General features: G+C 47.4%; 1 protein-coding gene across 1 annotated transcript in view; it reads left to right on the forward strand.

Moving 5' to 3' along the window:
- Positions 1-1,757: 1,757 nt before the first annotated feature.
- RGMA (repulsive guidance molecule BMP co-receptor a) overlaps positions 1,758-17,537 on the forward strand; it is a 50,477-nt gene continuing 34,697 nt past the window's right edge. Inside the window, exons 1-2 of the mRNA XM_014059546.2 lie at positions 1,758-1,910; positions 15,503-15,618. Of these exons, the coding sequence (XP_013915021.2) occupies positions 1,897-1,910; positions 15,503-15,618 (130 nt within the window). The 5' untranslated portion in view covers positions 1,758-1,896. The remainder of the gene's footprint in view (positions 1,911-15,502; positions 15,619-17,537) is intronic.

A 17,537-nucleotide genomic window follows, 5' to 3' on the forward strand; every position in this document is an offset into this window, starting at 1 on the left:
AAAGCACCTGAAAGCTGGAGAAGGAATTATGGATGGAAACTGACCAAGAGATTCAACCTAGAAATAAGGAGGAACTTTCTGACAGTGAGGATAACCAACCAAGGGAACAGAAGTTGCCTTCAGAAGTTGTGGGAACTGCATCACTGCATCACTCAAGAGGCAACTGGACTGCCATCTGTCAGAAATGGTGTACAGTCTCTTGCTTGGGTGGGGGGTTGGACTACATGACCTACCAAGTCCCTTCCAACTTCCAACTGTTAATCTGTATCTGCTATGGTGTTTAAGCAAATCAGGCCATGGTTGTTAACCAAATCAGGCCATGGTTAAGCAAATACAGTTTCCTCCATTGACTTCGCTTGTCCAAAGCCAGCCAGGAAGGTCGCAGAGGGATCACATGACCCTGGAACACTATGACCCTGGGTGAGTGAATAGATAGATGGACAAACAGACACATACACAGACAGACAGACAGACAGACAGACAATGGATGGATATATAGAAAGATATATATGAGAGAGATGAGAAAGAGAATGAGAGATGACAGATAGATGATAGATAAGATAGATAGATAGATAGATAGATAGATAGATAGATGATAGATAGATAGATAGATAGATAGATAGATAGATAGATGATAGATAGATAGATAGATAGATAGATAGATAGATAGATAGATAGATAGATAGATAGATGACAGATAGAAGGACAGACAGCTAAATTTTCAATTAATTGAAAAAGCACCTATTTGCTGTGCAACACATCGAGGCAGCTTAAACAACCTGGAATTAAGAAGAAACTTCCTAACAGTGAGGACAACAGTGATACAGCTTTGCCTTCAGAAGTTGTAGGTGCTCCCATCACTGCAGGTTTTTAAGAAAGGACTGGATAGGCACTTGTCTGAAATGGTATCCGATCTCCTGCTTGAGCAGAGGGTTGGACTAGAAGACTTCCAAGGTCCCTTCAAGCTCTATTCTGATTGATTGATTACCCCCAAAGAGTGATTACAGAGGCAATAAAGAACTTTCTGCCCCACTCCTTGTACAGGCATCTATGGCTTCGTATTGAAGGAAAAGGAAGAGGTGTGTTCCTAGTCCTCAGTAAAACGCCTCTGCTTCTTAAGGAGCCATCTGGTGCAGTGGTTAGAATGCAGGCTAACTCTGCATTCCCACTGCCATGAGTTCGATCCTGACCTTTCTCAGCTTTCCATCCTTCCTAGGCCTATAAAAGGAGGACCCGGTTGTTGGGGGCAATACGCTGACTCTGTCAACTGCTTAGAGAGGGCTGCAAAAGCACTGCCAAGCGGTATATAACTCTAATTGCTATTCATCCCTGAAAGGTTAAAGTGAAAACTACCCCCCCCCCAGAGGGGGAAACATCTATTCCCACCTTCCTTTACTCCATCCTCCCCCTCCCCCAGCTGCATTTCCCCAGCTGCAGTTATTGGGGCTCTCCGCACACCCCTTTCCCTTGTACAGGCAGGCGCTGCTTCTCCAGCTCCCCCACCCCACCCCCGCCGCCCCCAGAAAGGCGGAGGCAAGGCTGGCATCGCCCGGGGGAAAAGAAAGCGCTCCATCTCTCTCCCCGAGGCGGTTGGGTTTCCAGCGGGTCCTTTGGCGGAGATGCAGCTGGAGCCGAAGACGGCGAGCGGGGTGGGCGCGGAGTCCCCCAGCTGCTGAAAAGGGGAAGGGGGACGCGGGTGGGAGAGGAAGGGCGCCGCCAGTCCTTAACTCTACAGGGAGGGGGTGACTCCATTGCGGACAATTCTGCTCACTGCCCCCTTCCTCCTCCTCCTCTTCCTCCTCCTCTCTCCACCCCCCCTCGTGTCTTTGCATAGAAGGACCCTCCGCGGATGCCCGCTTAAGCCTCACCTTCCCTCCCCGCCAGGTGGAAAGGCTCATGAAGCCGCTAAGGTAAGCTTGCGACCCCCCCTCTTCCCCTCTCCAAAAAGGTGTCGGGGAAATAGCGAGGGGCTGGGGGGGGGAGTTGAGGCAGGCAGGACTGGGAGGAGGAGGGTATCCTTGCTTCCACGCCTTTTATACTAACCGCGTCCCCTCCCCATAATTTCTCCGGCTTTGCCCGTTGGGTAGGACGCGGAGACTTTTATTTATTTCATTTGATGAAATAAATAGGGGGAAAGGGTGGGGGGGAGTTACCGTCCCGCCGTTGACAGGGGCACACCCCCCCCTCTCCCCGCATCTCTTAAGACGAGGAGACCTGTTGGGGCTCTCTTACCCCACCCATCCCGGTTTGCATACCTGTAAAATTCGGGTAACTTCCCCCCCCCAAAAAAAACCCTTTTTAAAATAAAGCCATTTCCCTCCTTTCCGCCGCTTGATCTCTCTCACCATCTCCTCGGAAATAAATTATCTCCCCTCCCTACACACACACACACACACACACACACACACACACACACACACTTTTCAAAAAGCACATCTGGGTCCGCACCTTGACCCGAGAGTAAGTTACACCGAACTCTCTTATATGCGGTTCTTCCAGAGGAGATTATATCCCAAGCAGTGGAAAGAGACTTCATCCAACGGGCTGTAACACACACACACACACACAGACACACAAACACACACACACACACACACACACAAAAGCTGGACTTAAGGTGCACCGGCTTAAGTTTGCAGAAGCTTACTTGGGAGTAAGGTTTTTGCTTGGGTGGGGCAACCTCTTTCCTGGATTCAGGATGCTATTTGCACATTAGCAAGCAACATTTAGTACAGCAAGCAGTAAGGTTGCTACTCCTGGTGCCTTTAAGGATGGTACTTGCACCCAGTCAATCCTTCTTACTTCTCAGTAGATTTGCAACTGGTTGCAAGCTGCCAGTCCAGCCATGAGTGATGGCAGAGTGGTTGAATCTCAGACTGTCAAAACTGCATAAACCACTTCAGGATGTAGAATATTATCCAACAAGGAATTTATTTTACCAATGGTTGGGGAATAAAAGGGGGTGGAGGTTGAGAATGTAAATTTGTATTGCTAAGCAAGCTAAATACCCAGACAACAGAATGTTTGTTGTGCACTAAGAAATGTGTTTAATAGAAAATCAGGTTTGTGCGCAGCAAGCAATAAGGCGACCTTTCTCAGTGCCTTTAAGGAAAGTATTTGCGCCCAGTTTACTTCTCTGTAGATCTGCAAGGGTGGTAACTGCCAGTAAAGCCATGAGGGGTGGGACGGTGATCTGTGGCTGGAGGTCGTATCTCGGACTAAGTCAAAACTATATAAACCACTTCAGGAAGGTGTGAAGGCAGCTAGAGGTGACAGTTGCAATTAGTTCCACTCCAGGTCCAAATTAAAGATGTCCTTTCCTTCCTGGGCGAAATCTTGGGTCTTCTTTTGGTTCCTCTGAGAAAATAAATCATTCAACTGCCAGTCTGTGATCTTGTTACCAAGGCATCTCTCTCTGATACGCACGCTTTAGAACTGACAGTCTCAGGCACCCCGGTTGGTTTCCCACAGCACTTTAGACTAGGGCTAAAATGGGGGGGGGGGGGGCTGCATTGTGGGAATCCATGTGCTGTTTGAGATATGTAGAGTAGGCACGAAATATTGTGCCAAAACCTGTGTTCCGGGCATGGTTTGTCATGGAGCATTTTGTTGACCTGGGTTTAGTGTGTTGTATCAATTCTGTTGTCAAGACAAGCAAATCATAGCAATCCACCATTCCTACCACTGAGAAAGATGGATGGATGGATGGATGGATGGATGGATGGATGGATGGATGGATGGATGGGTGGATGGGTGGATGGGTGGATGGGTGGATGGGTGGATGGGTGGATGGATAGATGGATAGATGGATAGATGGATAGATGGATAGATGGACAGACGGACAGATAGATCGATAGATCGATAGACAGATGAATTTTCAATTCATTGGGGAAAAAAACCTATTTGCTGTGCAATACATGGAGGCAAATTAAACAATCTAGAATTAAGAAGAAACTTCGTAACAGTAAGGAGAAAGGGGAGATAGGGAGAGGGGGAGGGGAGGGGAGGGGAGAAGGGAGGAGAGGGAGGGAGGGAGAGATCTTTTCTACAGTAATGAGCTGTCTTAAATAGCATGGGGATTTTTGTCAGTTTGGCAAAAGATACTAGAAGAAGTGAAATGCTTTGTAAGATTTGCTGTAAGCATCATCATCTTCATTTTCATCATCACTGTCTCTCAGTCATTGACTAACAACTGATAATAGCTTTCAAATATCCTTCTTGAACCATACATGTGTGCCCTCCTTACATTTTTAATCATTTTGCTGCTGATTAAGGCAACCTTAGTTGGGTTGCCCTCCTTAACCCAAACTTCAGTTGAGGTTGGGGTTGTGTGCAACCAACACCTTCCCAAAGTGAATTCTTGCAAGAGGTTGAGACTCGCATTGCTTTGCAGAAAGGAAGATCTGTTTCTTAATTCTAAGGCTTCCATCCTTCCTAGCTTCCTTCCCTGTTTTCTTCTAAACCTCTCTTAGAATTGGCTGCAAAAGAAAATTTTCCTGAAATGGGGGTGGGGGAGGGATGAGATTTATTTCTTAGGTGGGCAGGTTAGTATTCAGCCTGTGTTATGTTCTCTACACTGTTAATTGCAAGACTGATTCCTTTAAAAAAACAACAAAAGTGCTGCTAAAAGAGAGAAAAGATCTTTAAAGACCAGACAGACAAATTTACACCCACTAATTGATCTAATTAGCTCCTTTCCTTTTTAATGCACTCGTTTCCATGTGCCAGGGGCTGGCTGGGGCTGAAACTAACCATCTCGGAGGCAGCATTTAGATGAATCTGTTGGTGCAACATGTTTGCACCTCGTGGTATCACAGTTTAATACGTTGGGTGAGCATGGCCCAAGATTGTGGCTCATTGATGCATCTAAGAAATTATGAACATTTTGTTCTGACCTAGGCTTCCTGAGAAAACATACGTCACAATCTTAGCCCCCCAAACCCTCTTTTATTTAATTATGGTCATTCAAAGCACGTAATGGTTCACAAACAGTCTGTAAAGAGTCTGACAGATGTCTGCTCGAGTTGCCACGGTCTTTCAGGGTAATGTTGATAAGCACCCACCTTTATCTCCCTTGAAACGCTGCCAGAGACCTAATTGCCAATTTGTTTTGCAAATCCAAACTTAGCACAGAGTCAAACAGAACCTCTCAGAGCTTGAAACCGACCAGATGAACTAATTGCTTCCTACAAAAGTTCACGTCCCATTCTCTCGTCTTTTATGTCCTATGGGAAGGGCCAATCATCTCCAAGCCTTACTCTTGAGTGGCCTCTTTTTCCTTAATTGTTGTTGCCTTCTGGCAGCACACTGGGAACAGGCTCACACTGTTCTTCTGCCTCGTGGATGTCAGACTCCGGAGGCTCCAGAGGCCGCACTTAACTCCCAGATGGCCCCCGCTCTGCCTCCGATGCACAGCCCTCGTCCGAGCCTTCCCCAGACTCCAGGACTGGCCCATGTTCCTCCCAACCTCCTCACTGTCCGACTCTGCTACCAGCTCCACAGGCTGTCGGCCGACCACAACACATTTCTCATAGATGTGCATACACCCACCCATCAACGTGCCGCCTGTATTCATGCAACTCTCTTTTATACAGATAGTTTTCGACTTACAACAGTTCATTTAGCGTCCATTCAAAGTTACGAACAGCACTGAAACAAAGATGACATATGACTATTTTTCACCCTTACGACCTTTCCAGCATCCCCATGGTTATTTGATCAAAATTCAGATGCTTGGAAACTAACTCATATTTATGATGATTGCAGTGTCCCAGGGGTCGCGAGATCCCCTTTAGCGACCTTCCGACAAGCAAAGTCAATGGGGAAGCCAGGTTCACACGTAACAACCGTGCTACTAATTTAATAAGTGCAACGATTCACTTAACAAACTTGTGGCCAGAAAGGTCGTAAAATGGGGCAAAACCCACTTAACAAATGGTCTCACTTAGCAACATAAATATCGGAGTCAATTGTGGTCATAAGTCAAGAACTACCTGTATTTTTTTGATATTTTTATTAGATTTTTTTAAAAAATATGGGGAGATTAAAAACTAAAACCTAACATTTAAAATAGAAAAAAAAAGGAAAAAAGGAAAGAGGAAGCAAAGCCTGAAAGGGAAATATAAAGAAATGACTTCCTACTTTCTTTTACAACAGATGCAAGTATAAATTTGCACTGGCACTTGCTCTACGTGATTGATTGATTGATTGATTTAATTTGTATGCCGCCCACTCTCAAAGAGACTCAGTACCCCAAAACTTTCATTTATGTTCTAGTATCTACTATTTTCTAATCATTTATCCATGTCTCATTCTTAACCTCATTCCTGGATTAACCTAATTTTCCACACAAAATGCTAAGATACCTGCACACATAAACACACAGAGAACACAGCTGTCCTCACACTTGGAATCAGCCACATTTAAGCTGTTGTGTGAATGCACCCACCAAGTGGATCGACCCAGCTAAACGTTGTCCTTCGTGAATGCAGCACCAAGAAGTTGCTTTGAATAAAACACATCCCCAATAAAGGCAAGATGAAGAACAGATTAAGATGAAACCCCTTTGTCTTTTTCCCCACCTCTCCGCATTTCATTTGTTTTATGTAATATCTATTGTATAGAGCAAATCACATACAGAGGGAAAATAAAAGCATCGCCCCAAACCTTATTCCTGCTGTGCTTTGACAAATTGGAAGAGTTAAAAAAAGAATATGCAGTGCAAAGTTCAAATCACAGGACGGGCAGCTAACCAGCTGCTCAAACTGCAGAAGGATGGAAAACAGATGGGACAGAGCGGAGTTTTCCAGAGAATTGTTAGCTGACAAGCCCAGCCAGTAATCCCGAAGTAAGATTGCAGTAGACCAAAAAGGAGAGAAAAATGCAGCTTGGCTTCTGCCTCCATCTTGCGCCCCAAGAGGCCATGCAAAAGGGCCTTCCAGATGTGCTTGAACTACGAGTCCCAGAATTCTCTGTGAATGGGAGAAGATTGGCTTGCAAGATGGCATCGTGAAAGTGTAAGGCTGGAAGGGACCTCGGAGGTCTTCTAGTCCAGCCGTCACCAAATGGTGGTGCGTGGAGCACTGGTGGTCCATGAGAAAATGTTGGTGGTCAGCAGAAAAATTATTTGCATTTTTATACTGCACTAAATTAGGGGTCCTCAAACTACGGCCCCTGGGCCGGATACATGCAATGAACACTTGTGTTGCTGCAGAGAGTCTCCCACTTTGGTAGCTTTTTGTGCAGGTCGGAGGGAGGCAAAAATTCCAACTTGGGGTCTGCTTCAGCCTCCTGGAGTGGGGCTTTGGGTGAAAACTGGAGGGAAGTGCCACTGGTAGCAAAGAGCCGGAAGGCCTTGTTCCAGTGGGATTACATCATGGCCTGGAACTGGCTGACCATCTCAGCCCGCTGAGCCTCCAGGCACCGGTACCTGGCCTTGCACTCCCACAAGTCTTCCCTCTGCTTGGAAAGCCTATGCTCCTAGTCCTCAGTGAGATGCTTCTGCTGAGCCTCCTTCTCAGTCAGATCCAATTTGAACTGAGCTGTTTTGCCAACTCTTTCTCATGGTGGCTGCTTAGCTTCAACAACTGTTTTCTGTTGGGGCCCTAAGGAGCCTGTGTGGGCAGGTGAGGAGTGGTGGATAGAGGCTGGCAAGGTGCCCCTCCACATGAGTGACATTGAGTTGGCCACGCCCACCCAGTCACATGACCACATTGCCACGCCCACCCAGCCGGTCATTAGGCAGATCATATTAGTGGTCCACGGGATTTAAAATTATGAATGTAGTTGTCCCTGAAGTCCGAAAGGTTTGTGACCTCTGTTCTAGTCCACCTCTCTGCCCAAGAAGGGAGCTCAGGATGTGCTATGGAAAAAAGAAAGATTGGGAAGAAGAGAGAATCATTTTATAAAAGAAATAAAAAGAGAGCTGAGCAAAACAAAATATGGAATCCAGAACATGTATCCAATGTATATTTTAAAAAGCCATGATGTCATGGTGGTTAGAATGCAGTATTGCAGGCTAATACAGCTGACTGCCAGCAGTTCGATCCTGATCTGCTGAAGGTTGACTGAGCTTTCCATTCTTCCTAAGTCGAAAAAAGGAGGACTGAGATTGTTGGGGGAAAGATGCTGATTCTGTAAACTGCTTAGAAAGAGCTGTAAAAGCACCTGAAGTGGTATAAGGGCTATTGCTATATAACGCATGCTCTAAACAGACCAGGATGGTGATCATAGCTCTTGTAAGCCTCCTTTGTATCTAACATGGATAATCCTTGTATTATAACCATTCGTTTAGCAACTGTTTAAAAAAAGGTGATTTATAACTGGTCCTGTAGCAGAATTCCTATGGCCACAGGATCAAAATTAGGGCACTTAGCAACCGACATGTATTTATAATGGGTTCAAGTGATCCAATAGTGCAATTTAAATTTTTCTACTACCGGTTCTGTGGGCGTGGCTGGGTGGGCATGGCAGAAGGATACTGCAAAATCGCCATTCCGTTCCTACCCCACCAACCTGCTTTCCAGCTCCGTTTTCCTGTGCAGGGCAACAGAAGAAGACCCAGGCGATCAGCTGGGACTCAGAAGGCAGAGAATAGATGGGGGCAGGGCCAGCCAGAGGTGGTATTTGCCGGTTCTCCAAACTACTCAAAAATTCCGCTAGCGGTTCTCCAGAACTGGTCAGAACTGGCTGAATACCACCTCCATGGTCACCTGATTGCCATTTGTGATCTTCCCAGCTGGATTCCAACAACAAAATTAATGGGGAAAGCCAGTTAAATTGCTTAACAATTTAATGATTCACTTAACAACCATAGCAAAAAAGGACATAAAACAGGGACAGATATTGGAGAGCAACCATCCCAGCCTAGAGGTGGTATTCAGCTGGTTCTGACAGGTTCTGGAGAATCTTCACTAAGGAGCGCATAGGTGTGCATGTCAGTTTAACGTTTGCGATGCTCAGGCCTAAGCGGAATATTTTCCATGGTTCGATTCGGCTTCTCGATTGTGGCCAGTTGACCTCACCACCCACCAAGACGGATTCCTTTCCCCCAAATTGAGATTTTAATGGGAAGCTGGGAAACCATTGTGATGTCCTGCGGTTTAAGGAGAGATTTATTCTAAATATGCTATTCTCCCCATCGAGCCAAACGCCCCCCCCCGTGCTCCAGGGAGAACAGCGCCATCTACTGTGGTCAATGCGGTTCACTATGGACTTCAATTGAAAGACCCCCACGGTGGTTCAACCCTCACTTGTTTATTTGAGGCCGGAGGGGGGGGGGATTTCTGCATCATGCTTTGTCTTTGGGATTTTTAAAAAATACCTATTTTGCTTTTCTTAAATCGCAAGATAAGATCAGGAATAAGAATGTTGAATAAAGCAGACATTCGCCACAAACAGTGGCCTGTGGGTGACTTGAAACTAAAAAAAACCCACCATTTCAAACAGCATTCTCGCTGAGATTTTATCTAAGGTTCAGCTGTATCCAGAAGGGATCCTAAAGGCTGCCTTAGCTGGGATTTTGGGGCCCATCATTCTGCTGTATCTAGAAGGCCTTTTTTAAGGGATTTGGGTTTAAATCTCATATCTGGCCATCTGTAGTGCATCATTCATATTTATTTTTTATCTATCTATCTATCTATCTATCTATCTATCTATCTATCTATCTATCTATCATCTATCTATCTATCTATCTATCTATCTATCTATCTATCATCTATCAACGAGTTTCTATCAGTCAGTCAGTCAGTCTGTCTGTCTGTCTGTCTATCTATCTATCTATCTATCTATCTATCTATCTATCTATCTATCTATCTATCTATCTATCTATCTATCTATCTATTTCCCACCTTTATTATATTTAAAATTAATTCAGGGTGTCGAATTATATCCACCACATCTTCCTTCTCCTATTTTTCCCCATCAAAAATGATCCGGTGAGGTGAACCTTCAGAGAAAGCCCCCTTAATTTGGATCTCGTGCCCCGCATACCGAATTACAATTGGATCAATCATCTTTCCATCTAATTAAACTTCCCTTGCAAGTAGAGAGCATCTTGATTGACAGGAGTGTCTGCAGCACTGTGATGACAATGGTGCAATATCTCTCTCTCTCTCCCTCCCTCCCTCTCTCTCTCTCTTTTAAATTTGAGTGGCATGCTAGATTGTAGCCTATACCATGCTAGGCTAGGAGTAAGGGGAGAAGGAGAGCTGGGAAGAAAGGGAATTGTAGGAATCCATTCCTTGTCTTTGCACGCTGGGTAACACAGTTGGTCAGCCTTAACCAGAGGCCCCCTATCTTTGGGGCACCAGGGACCAGTTCCATGGGGAGAGATTTTTCCGTGGACAAAGGAGAATGTGGTTTTGTGTGGTGGCTGCATCCCATAGATGGGTCTTGGCTTGTTTCTAGCATGTCACAACTTGGGACCAGTCCATGGACCGGGGGTTGGGGACCTCTGCCCTAAACCATGGGATGTTGTTTAATGATGTAGGCATTGCATATTAAGAGAGCATAGGAAGTCTCTTTTGTTAACCAGGGTTGGAGTTCAGGTTTATGTCAAGATCATAAAATACCCAGATAATTAATAAAATGAAACTTGCATTTGCAACAGTTATTCGGGCAGATGTTAATAGCAGTACAGATGTTAAACTACACTTGACCCACCCTTAAATCAGCATCTGCACAAGCAAGCTGGGTGTGATGGGATTTGTAGTTTCTTTTGCAATGGGGGGAGACGACTCAAACTTGTCTCGCTTAGCTTTTGGCCTCAGCTGTGGTCATAAATTGAAGCCTACCTATAGCAATAGCAATAGCACTTAGGTTTATATACCGCTTCACAATGCTTTACAGCCCTCTCTAAGCAGTTTACAGAGTCAGCATTTTGCCCCCAACAATCTGGGTCCTCATTTTACCAACCTCAAAGGATGGAAGGCTGAGTCAACCTTGAGCCAGTCAGAATGAAACTCCAGACTGTGGGCACAGGTAGCCTGCAATATTGCACTCCAACCACTGCACCACCATGGCTTAGCCTGAAAGAGATGTCTTCTCTCCTTAGCTCCTGCTCCTAACCACCTTATGTTAGATGGATAGGAGGAGACCAGGCAGAACTGAGAGATGGAGTTAAATGTGTTATCAGCTTAGAGTTCTTACGTTGCCACAAACAACCCAAGTCCAACTCCTCTTGACTTCCGTTGTCCCTTATCTGGCATCAATTTGGTGTTGAACTTTAGCAATACCAACATCACTTATATACCGCTTCACCATGCTTTCACAGCCCTCTCTAAGTGGTTTACAGAGTCAGCCGATTGCCCCCAACAATCTGCGTCCTCATTTTACCAACCTCAGAAGGATGAAAGGCTGAGTCAATCTTGTGCCGGGTGAGATTCGATCTGCCAAATTGCAGGCAGCCGGCAGTCAGCAGAAGTAGCCTGCAGTACTGCACTCTAACCACTGTGCCACCGTGGCTCGTATACAGATAGTCCTCAGCTTACAACCATAATTCAGCCCAACATTTCCATTATTAATCAAGAGTGGCTAAGTACCTTCCAACAGTTTCCATCCTGGAATCCTGTGACCTTGCCATAGCAATAGCAATAGCTGTTAGACTTATATACCGCTTCATAGGGCTTTCAGCACTCTCTAAGCGGTTTACAGAGTCAGCATATCGCCCCCACAGTCTGGGTCCTCATCTCACCCACCTCGGAAGGATGGAAGGCTGAGTCAACCTTGAGCCGGTGAGATTTGAACTGCTGAACTGCAGATAACAGTCAGCCGAAGTGGCCTGCAGTACTGCACCCTAACCACTGCGCCACCTCGGCTCTTTTGGATGCTTGGCAGATTAGCTAGATTCATTGAACAAGCGTGTTTGCTTAGCAACTGGGGCAAAGAGGGTTGTAAAATGGGGCAAAACTCACTTAACCACTGTCTGGCTTAGCAGACAGTGGGCTCAATGAGAGTCATAACTGGAGGGCTACCTTAGGGCTCCCAGAGACACCGAATCAAGTCTTTTTCTAGGGACTCGTCCCTTGAGGTTTGGCAAAGATTTGACTGGGATAAGGCCGGGCAGAGCCGAGAACTCCCAGGCAGCCAAGAGGAGCTGAAAACAGCTGGTTGAATGGTCTTTTCCAGCACTGGGGTGAACCCAGATTTGATGTGTTCACACAAGAGAGTGTTAGGGGCTACCCCTTTGATCCCCGATGCAGATCGAGGATGCATTATGCAATGGGGGTGGGTGGGACAAGAGGGAGGGAGAGAAGGGGCCCCCACCTTGATTGGAAATCAATCTCTGACCCACCAAAAGTCTCCTCCTTGCCGAGATCAAAATAGACAGTGGACGGTTCCCAGCCCACCTACCCATCCACCCCCCCCATCCCTGGGACCACTTTGGAAGAAGCCTGCAAGTGTGAAGTTTACATCTCAGCCTTGTGGCGGAGAGCCTCCTGCGGGAGGCGAGAGCGAAAGGTACCATCTGCCAAGTTGTGCGCGCACAAGAGTTGTGCACACAAGGCAGCCTTTGTTCGGCTGTGAAGTCTCGCTCGGCCCCATAGAGACTGCAGGCCCGGTTGCTTCTTTTTCGGCACATGTGGGGGCCCTCCTGGCACAGACCACTGCCTGGCTGGGGGAGGTCAATCCGGCTCGGCTCTCCTCCACCAATTCCCCCACCCCACCAAAAACCCCAACCCAACACACGGCTCGCTCGCTCACTGGCGGATTCAAGAGAATCTCTCCCAGAATGAGATGCAAAGGGAAACATGAAGTTTTCTTTTGCCTGTGGCAGGACCTCCTGGAAACTGGAGCAGGGGCAGCCTTGCCAAATTTTCCTCTGAACGGGATTGGGGGAAAGTGGTGGGGGGGGAGAGGCCTGTGGGAATAGCCAGGGCAGGAATTGCCTAGACCTTTTATTAATTTAAAGGGCTGCAGAGATTCTCCATCATCCAGGTCGCAGCTGTCCAAAAGGTGCTTTTCCAAAAGGCAACTAAATTGTTTTGGTTTTTTCCCCCCCCTCTCCATCCAAGAAGCTTCTTCAATTCAGTTCTGTCTGTCTCTCTCTCTCTCTTGTCTCACCCACCGCGACTCTGGGCAGCCTACAAAACCTAACAAGCAAGAAGAACCCTAAAACGCTCAAACATAAATGAAAGAGGAAAACAGGAAAAACCCAAGATGGCAAGAGGGCAACTTTTCCCCAAAACTTCTTCAAGCGAAGGACAAAAGCTGCAAAGATTTTTCAACGGGCAGCTTTTTCCCTGACCGATGAAGGGGACACCAGTTCTCTCCTGAGGCCTTATTGCAGATTTGGCAGGAGGGAGGGAAGGAAGGAAAGACGCTCGCTCCTGGGAAGGAAAGCTGTGGCAAATCTAGACAGCATACTAAAAAGCAGAGACATCACCCTGCCAACAAAAGTGTGTGATAGTCAAGGCTACGGTTTTCCCAGTTGCAATGCATGACTGTAAAAGTTGAACCATAAGAAAGGCTGAGTGCCAAAGAATGGAGGCCTTTGAACTCTGGTGCTGGAGGAGACTCCTACGAGTCCCTTGGACTGCAAGACGATCCAACCTGTCAGTCCTAGAGGAGATCAACCCTGACTGCTCTTTAAAAGGCCAGATCCTGAAGATAAAACTTAAATACTTTGGCCACCTAATGAGAAGGAAGGACTCACTGGAGAAGAGCCTCATGCTAGGAAAGATTGAGGGCAAAAGAAGAAGAGGACGGCAGAGAATGAGGTGGCTGGATGGAATCACTGAAGCAGTAGGCATGAGCTTAGATGGACTCCGGAGGATGGTAGAGGATGGGAAGGCCTGGAGGAACGTTGTCCATGGGAGTCACAATGGGTCGAACACAACTTTGCAACTAACAACAAGGGAAAGGCGGGGGGGGGGGAGTGCCAGGAAGGCAGGAGAGGGAATGGCCCAATGCCAGTCTGGCTATTCACACACACTCCTAACTGGGAAACAGGGCAACAGTACAAAGGTCGGCCCATGATAATTTCTCCCTGGTTTATCTGAATTTCTACAGCAAGATACAGGTGTCCTCGACCTACGACCACCATTGAGCCCAGGATTGATGCTGCTAAGTGAGAAATTTGTTTTGACCCATTTTACGACTTTTCTTGTTGCGTTTGTTAAGCAAATCACTGCAGTTGTTGAATTAGTACAGGGTTGTTCAGTGAATCTGGCTCTCCAACTTCAGTGCAGGTGTTCACTTACTGACACGGTTGTTAAGTGAATCTGGCTTCCTCCACTTATTGACTTTGCTCATCAGAAGGTCGCAAAAGGGGATCACATGACCCCAGGACAATGCAACCATCATAATTGCGAGGTGGCGCCGTGGTTAAATGCAGCACTGCAGGCTACTTCAGCTGACTGCAGTTCAGCAGTTCGGCTGTTCAAATCCCACTAGGCTCAAGTTTGACTCAGCCTTCCATCCTTCCGAGGTGGGTAAAATGAGGACCCGGATTGTTGTTGCGGGCAATATGCTGACTCTGTAAACTGCTTAGAGAGGGCTGAAAGCCCTATGAAGCGGTATATAAGTCTAACTATTGCTATTGCTATAATTATGTACCAGTTGGTCGAGCATTTGTATGTAAATCACACATCCATGGGGATGCTGCAAAGGTCATAAGTGTGAGGAATGGTCATAAATCACTTTTTCAGAGCCATTGTAACTTTGGTTGGGCAGGGGGTTGGACTAGATGGCCTATAAGGTCCCTTCCAACTCTGTTAATCACTGGAAGCTTTCAAGAAGGCATTAAACTGCCATCTGCCAGAAACGGTGTAGGGTCTCCTGCTTGGATAGGGGGTTGGACTAGATGACCTACAAGGTCCCTTCCTCTTTTGATTCTGTTCTGCTGGGTTACAGAAACCACTCCGAGACCCCTTCCAAGGGGGGCAGGACTCCTGCCACCCAGTCCTTCTCCCACTCCCCTCTTTTTTTCTTTGCATTCCCTTTCCCTGGAAAGGGCCACTTTAAGAGGCCGGACGAGCTACTGGCTCGGCCGCCGCCGCCTTCGCTCGCCTTCCAAGCTGGCGCGCCTGGCATCCAGCTGCACAAGCCTCTCGCTTCCTGCCTTTGGCGCGATTGGCTGGCACTCGATCTCCGCCTTTGCCCGGGCAGGCGGGACCCTCCCCTTTGTGGGTTAGACACGCCGAGCGAGCACGGAAGCTGATTGGCAGGCCGGAGCGGTGATTGACGGCTGGGGCTGTTTGCAGGGAAGAGAAACGGGGGAGGGCATTCCAGCAAGGCTAGTTGCTGCGGCTGCCGAAGTTCGCTGCGCCACCGGGCACTCGACTTCGCCTTTTCCCCTTTATATATAGACATTATCTATTTTGACTGCTGCTCCGTTTTCTCTGTGTGCTCTTCTGCTGATCACGTTTTCTTCTCTCCTTCCGTACCTCCTCTTCTTCATCCTCCTCCTCCCCCTCTCCTCCTCCTCCCGCCACTGCTCCTTTCTCCCTCTCCCTCCTCCGCCCCGTCTCTCCTTCTCCTTTGGAAACCACTCTTCTTATAGGGAGAGACTAGTGGTTAGATCTGAAGCTGGATGGATGGTTATGGGGAAAGGGGCAAGCGCGAAAGCCCTCGGACTGACCCAGTTCTTCCTCTTGTGGCTCTCCATCTTCCCCGCAGGTAAGGAGCGCCGGTTCCCTCTCCCCGTCTCCCCTTTGTTTGTCTGCTTTGGTTTTGTTTTTAAATCTTGAAAAGTTTCCTTGGGGGGAAAAAGGGGTCTTTTACAAGAACCTTGCTCCGGGTTTCCCGATGGGTAGCTGGCCTCCAAGGCCTCGTCCTTCGGGCCGTGGGCTCTCCTATAAAGCATCGGGTAGAGTCGGGTGGTTTTTAAACTCAGCTGGATTCCCCCCATCCCGAGCCGATTGCTTTCCTTCCTTCCTTCCTTCCTTCCTTCCTTCCTTCCTCCTTTCCTTTTTCCTTTTTCCTTCTTTCTTTTCTTCCTTCTTCTTTCCTTCTTTCCTTCCTTCCTTCCTTCTTTCTTTCTTTCTTTCTTTCCTTCCTTTCTTTCTTTCTTTCCTTCCTTCCTTTTTTCTTTCCTTCCTTCCTTTCCTCCCTTCCTTCCGTCTTTCTTTCTTTCATAATTTTTTAAAATGCCTTCGGTATAAGTATTCCTTCGCTCGGCCTTTGTCTCTCCCTTGCAAGACAGAGAGAGGCACACGCCAAAAAATAAAGGTCGATTTTTGAAGAGCAGCGTTGGAAAGAACCCCACTGGATAGTTAGTGGAAGAATAGGCTGGGAAGTGAACTGATTGTGTGTGTGGGGGGGGTCTCCTTCCAGCCCCCCCCCCCGCCTTTACAAAATTTTTGGGGGAGGGGAACAAAGCAACGGGCTGATTTTGTAGGCAGGCAGTCCCCCTCCTTGGCTTGCGGGAAACTTATTCCGAGATGCTTTATCTGGGGTTTCCCTAAAATCGCTTTTTGCACTGTTCCCACTGCCGTTTAATGCGTTTAATGCAGTGTGTGAAGTTTTCTCTTATCCCGGGTGGTAATTTCGGAGTGCTGGTTTTGGACGGCCGAATCCTTGCAGGATCTGGACCTTGCGGGGATCATTTATCCGAAGGATCCGTCTTCCTCGGAGAATCTGCTTCTCCTTTCAGATCCTTTCAGATCTCTTCCTTCAGGTCCCTGATGTCGCCCGGCCCCCGGAAAGGCCCAACGGACCCCGAGTGAGAAGGGACTTTACAACCAGCCCTTCTCACTCGGGTCCTTTTCAGAAATTGCAGCCCTCCCCCCCCCCCCCGTTTCTTTCCAGAGAATGCCCTTCCCTAACAGATCCCCGGTTGGCCGCCTTCAGATGCTGTTTTTATAAGAGTTTGCAAAGGAAGCAGAAAAGGCTCTGGAAATCAGTGCACGCGCCTCGCCCGTCGCCTTTATTTTAAATTTATTCGGGCTTTTGCATTCGGGAAAGAAGTTACGGTTTTATTTTATTTTGGCCGGGGGGGTGGGCAAGGGGGGGGTCGTGGAGGAGGAAGATGGCGCCGTGCAACTGACAGCTGAATTAACTTGCTCCGTCCCTTCGTTGGATGCGATTTTATTGTTCTTCGCAACTTTTTTGGGGGGGCGGAAGTGGGGGGGGCGCGCGAAGACGGGAATGAAACGGAAAGGAATGAACATTTGGACACCCGCTTTTTGAGGGTGGGGGGCAGAGGGAGGGTGGAAAGACATTTGTGGAAGACGGCCGATGGATTTCCCGGCTGGAACCTGCTAAGCGCTTGCTGCTGTGCTTTTTAAACTACGTTGCCAGATGTTGATCTGTGTAATACTATTTCAAAGCCCAAAGAAGGAGGACAGCTGTTGAGGGGGGAAAATACAGGCGCTGGGAATGTTTTGATCTCTTTTCTTGATTCCCCCTTCCTCGCATTCGCCCCCTCGTTCTTGTTTATTTGCGAGCTTTCCTTCGTTTAGTTGCATAGATATTTGATTTCCAGAACCCCCGCTTTCTCTCTCCTCCTCCTTCTCTTTCTTAATCTCTTTCTTCTCCTTCTTCTCTCCTCCTTCTCTTTCTTCGTTTCTCTCTTCTTGTTTCTTCCCCTCCTTTCT

The sequence above is a fragment of the Thamnophis sirtalis genome, unplaced genomic scaffold, assembly GCF_051295495.1.
Source record: "Thamnophis sirtalis isolate CommonGarterSnake01/CBP01778 unplaced genomic scaffold, rThaSir2_p1.2 scaffold_2, whole genome shotgun sequence".
Classification (NCBI taxonomy): domain Eukaryota; kingdom Metazoa; phylum Chordata; class Lepidosauria; order Squamata; family Natricidae; genus Thamnophis; species Thamnophis sirtalis.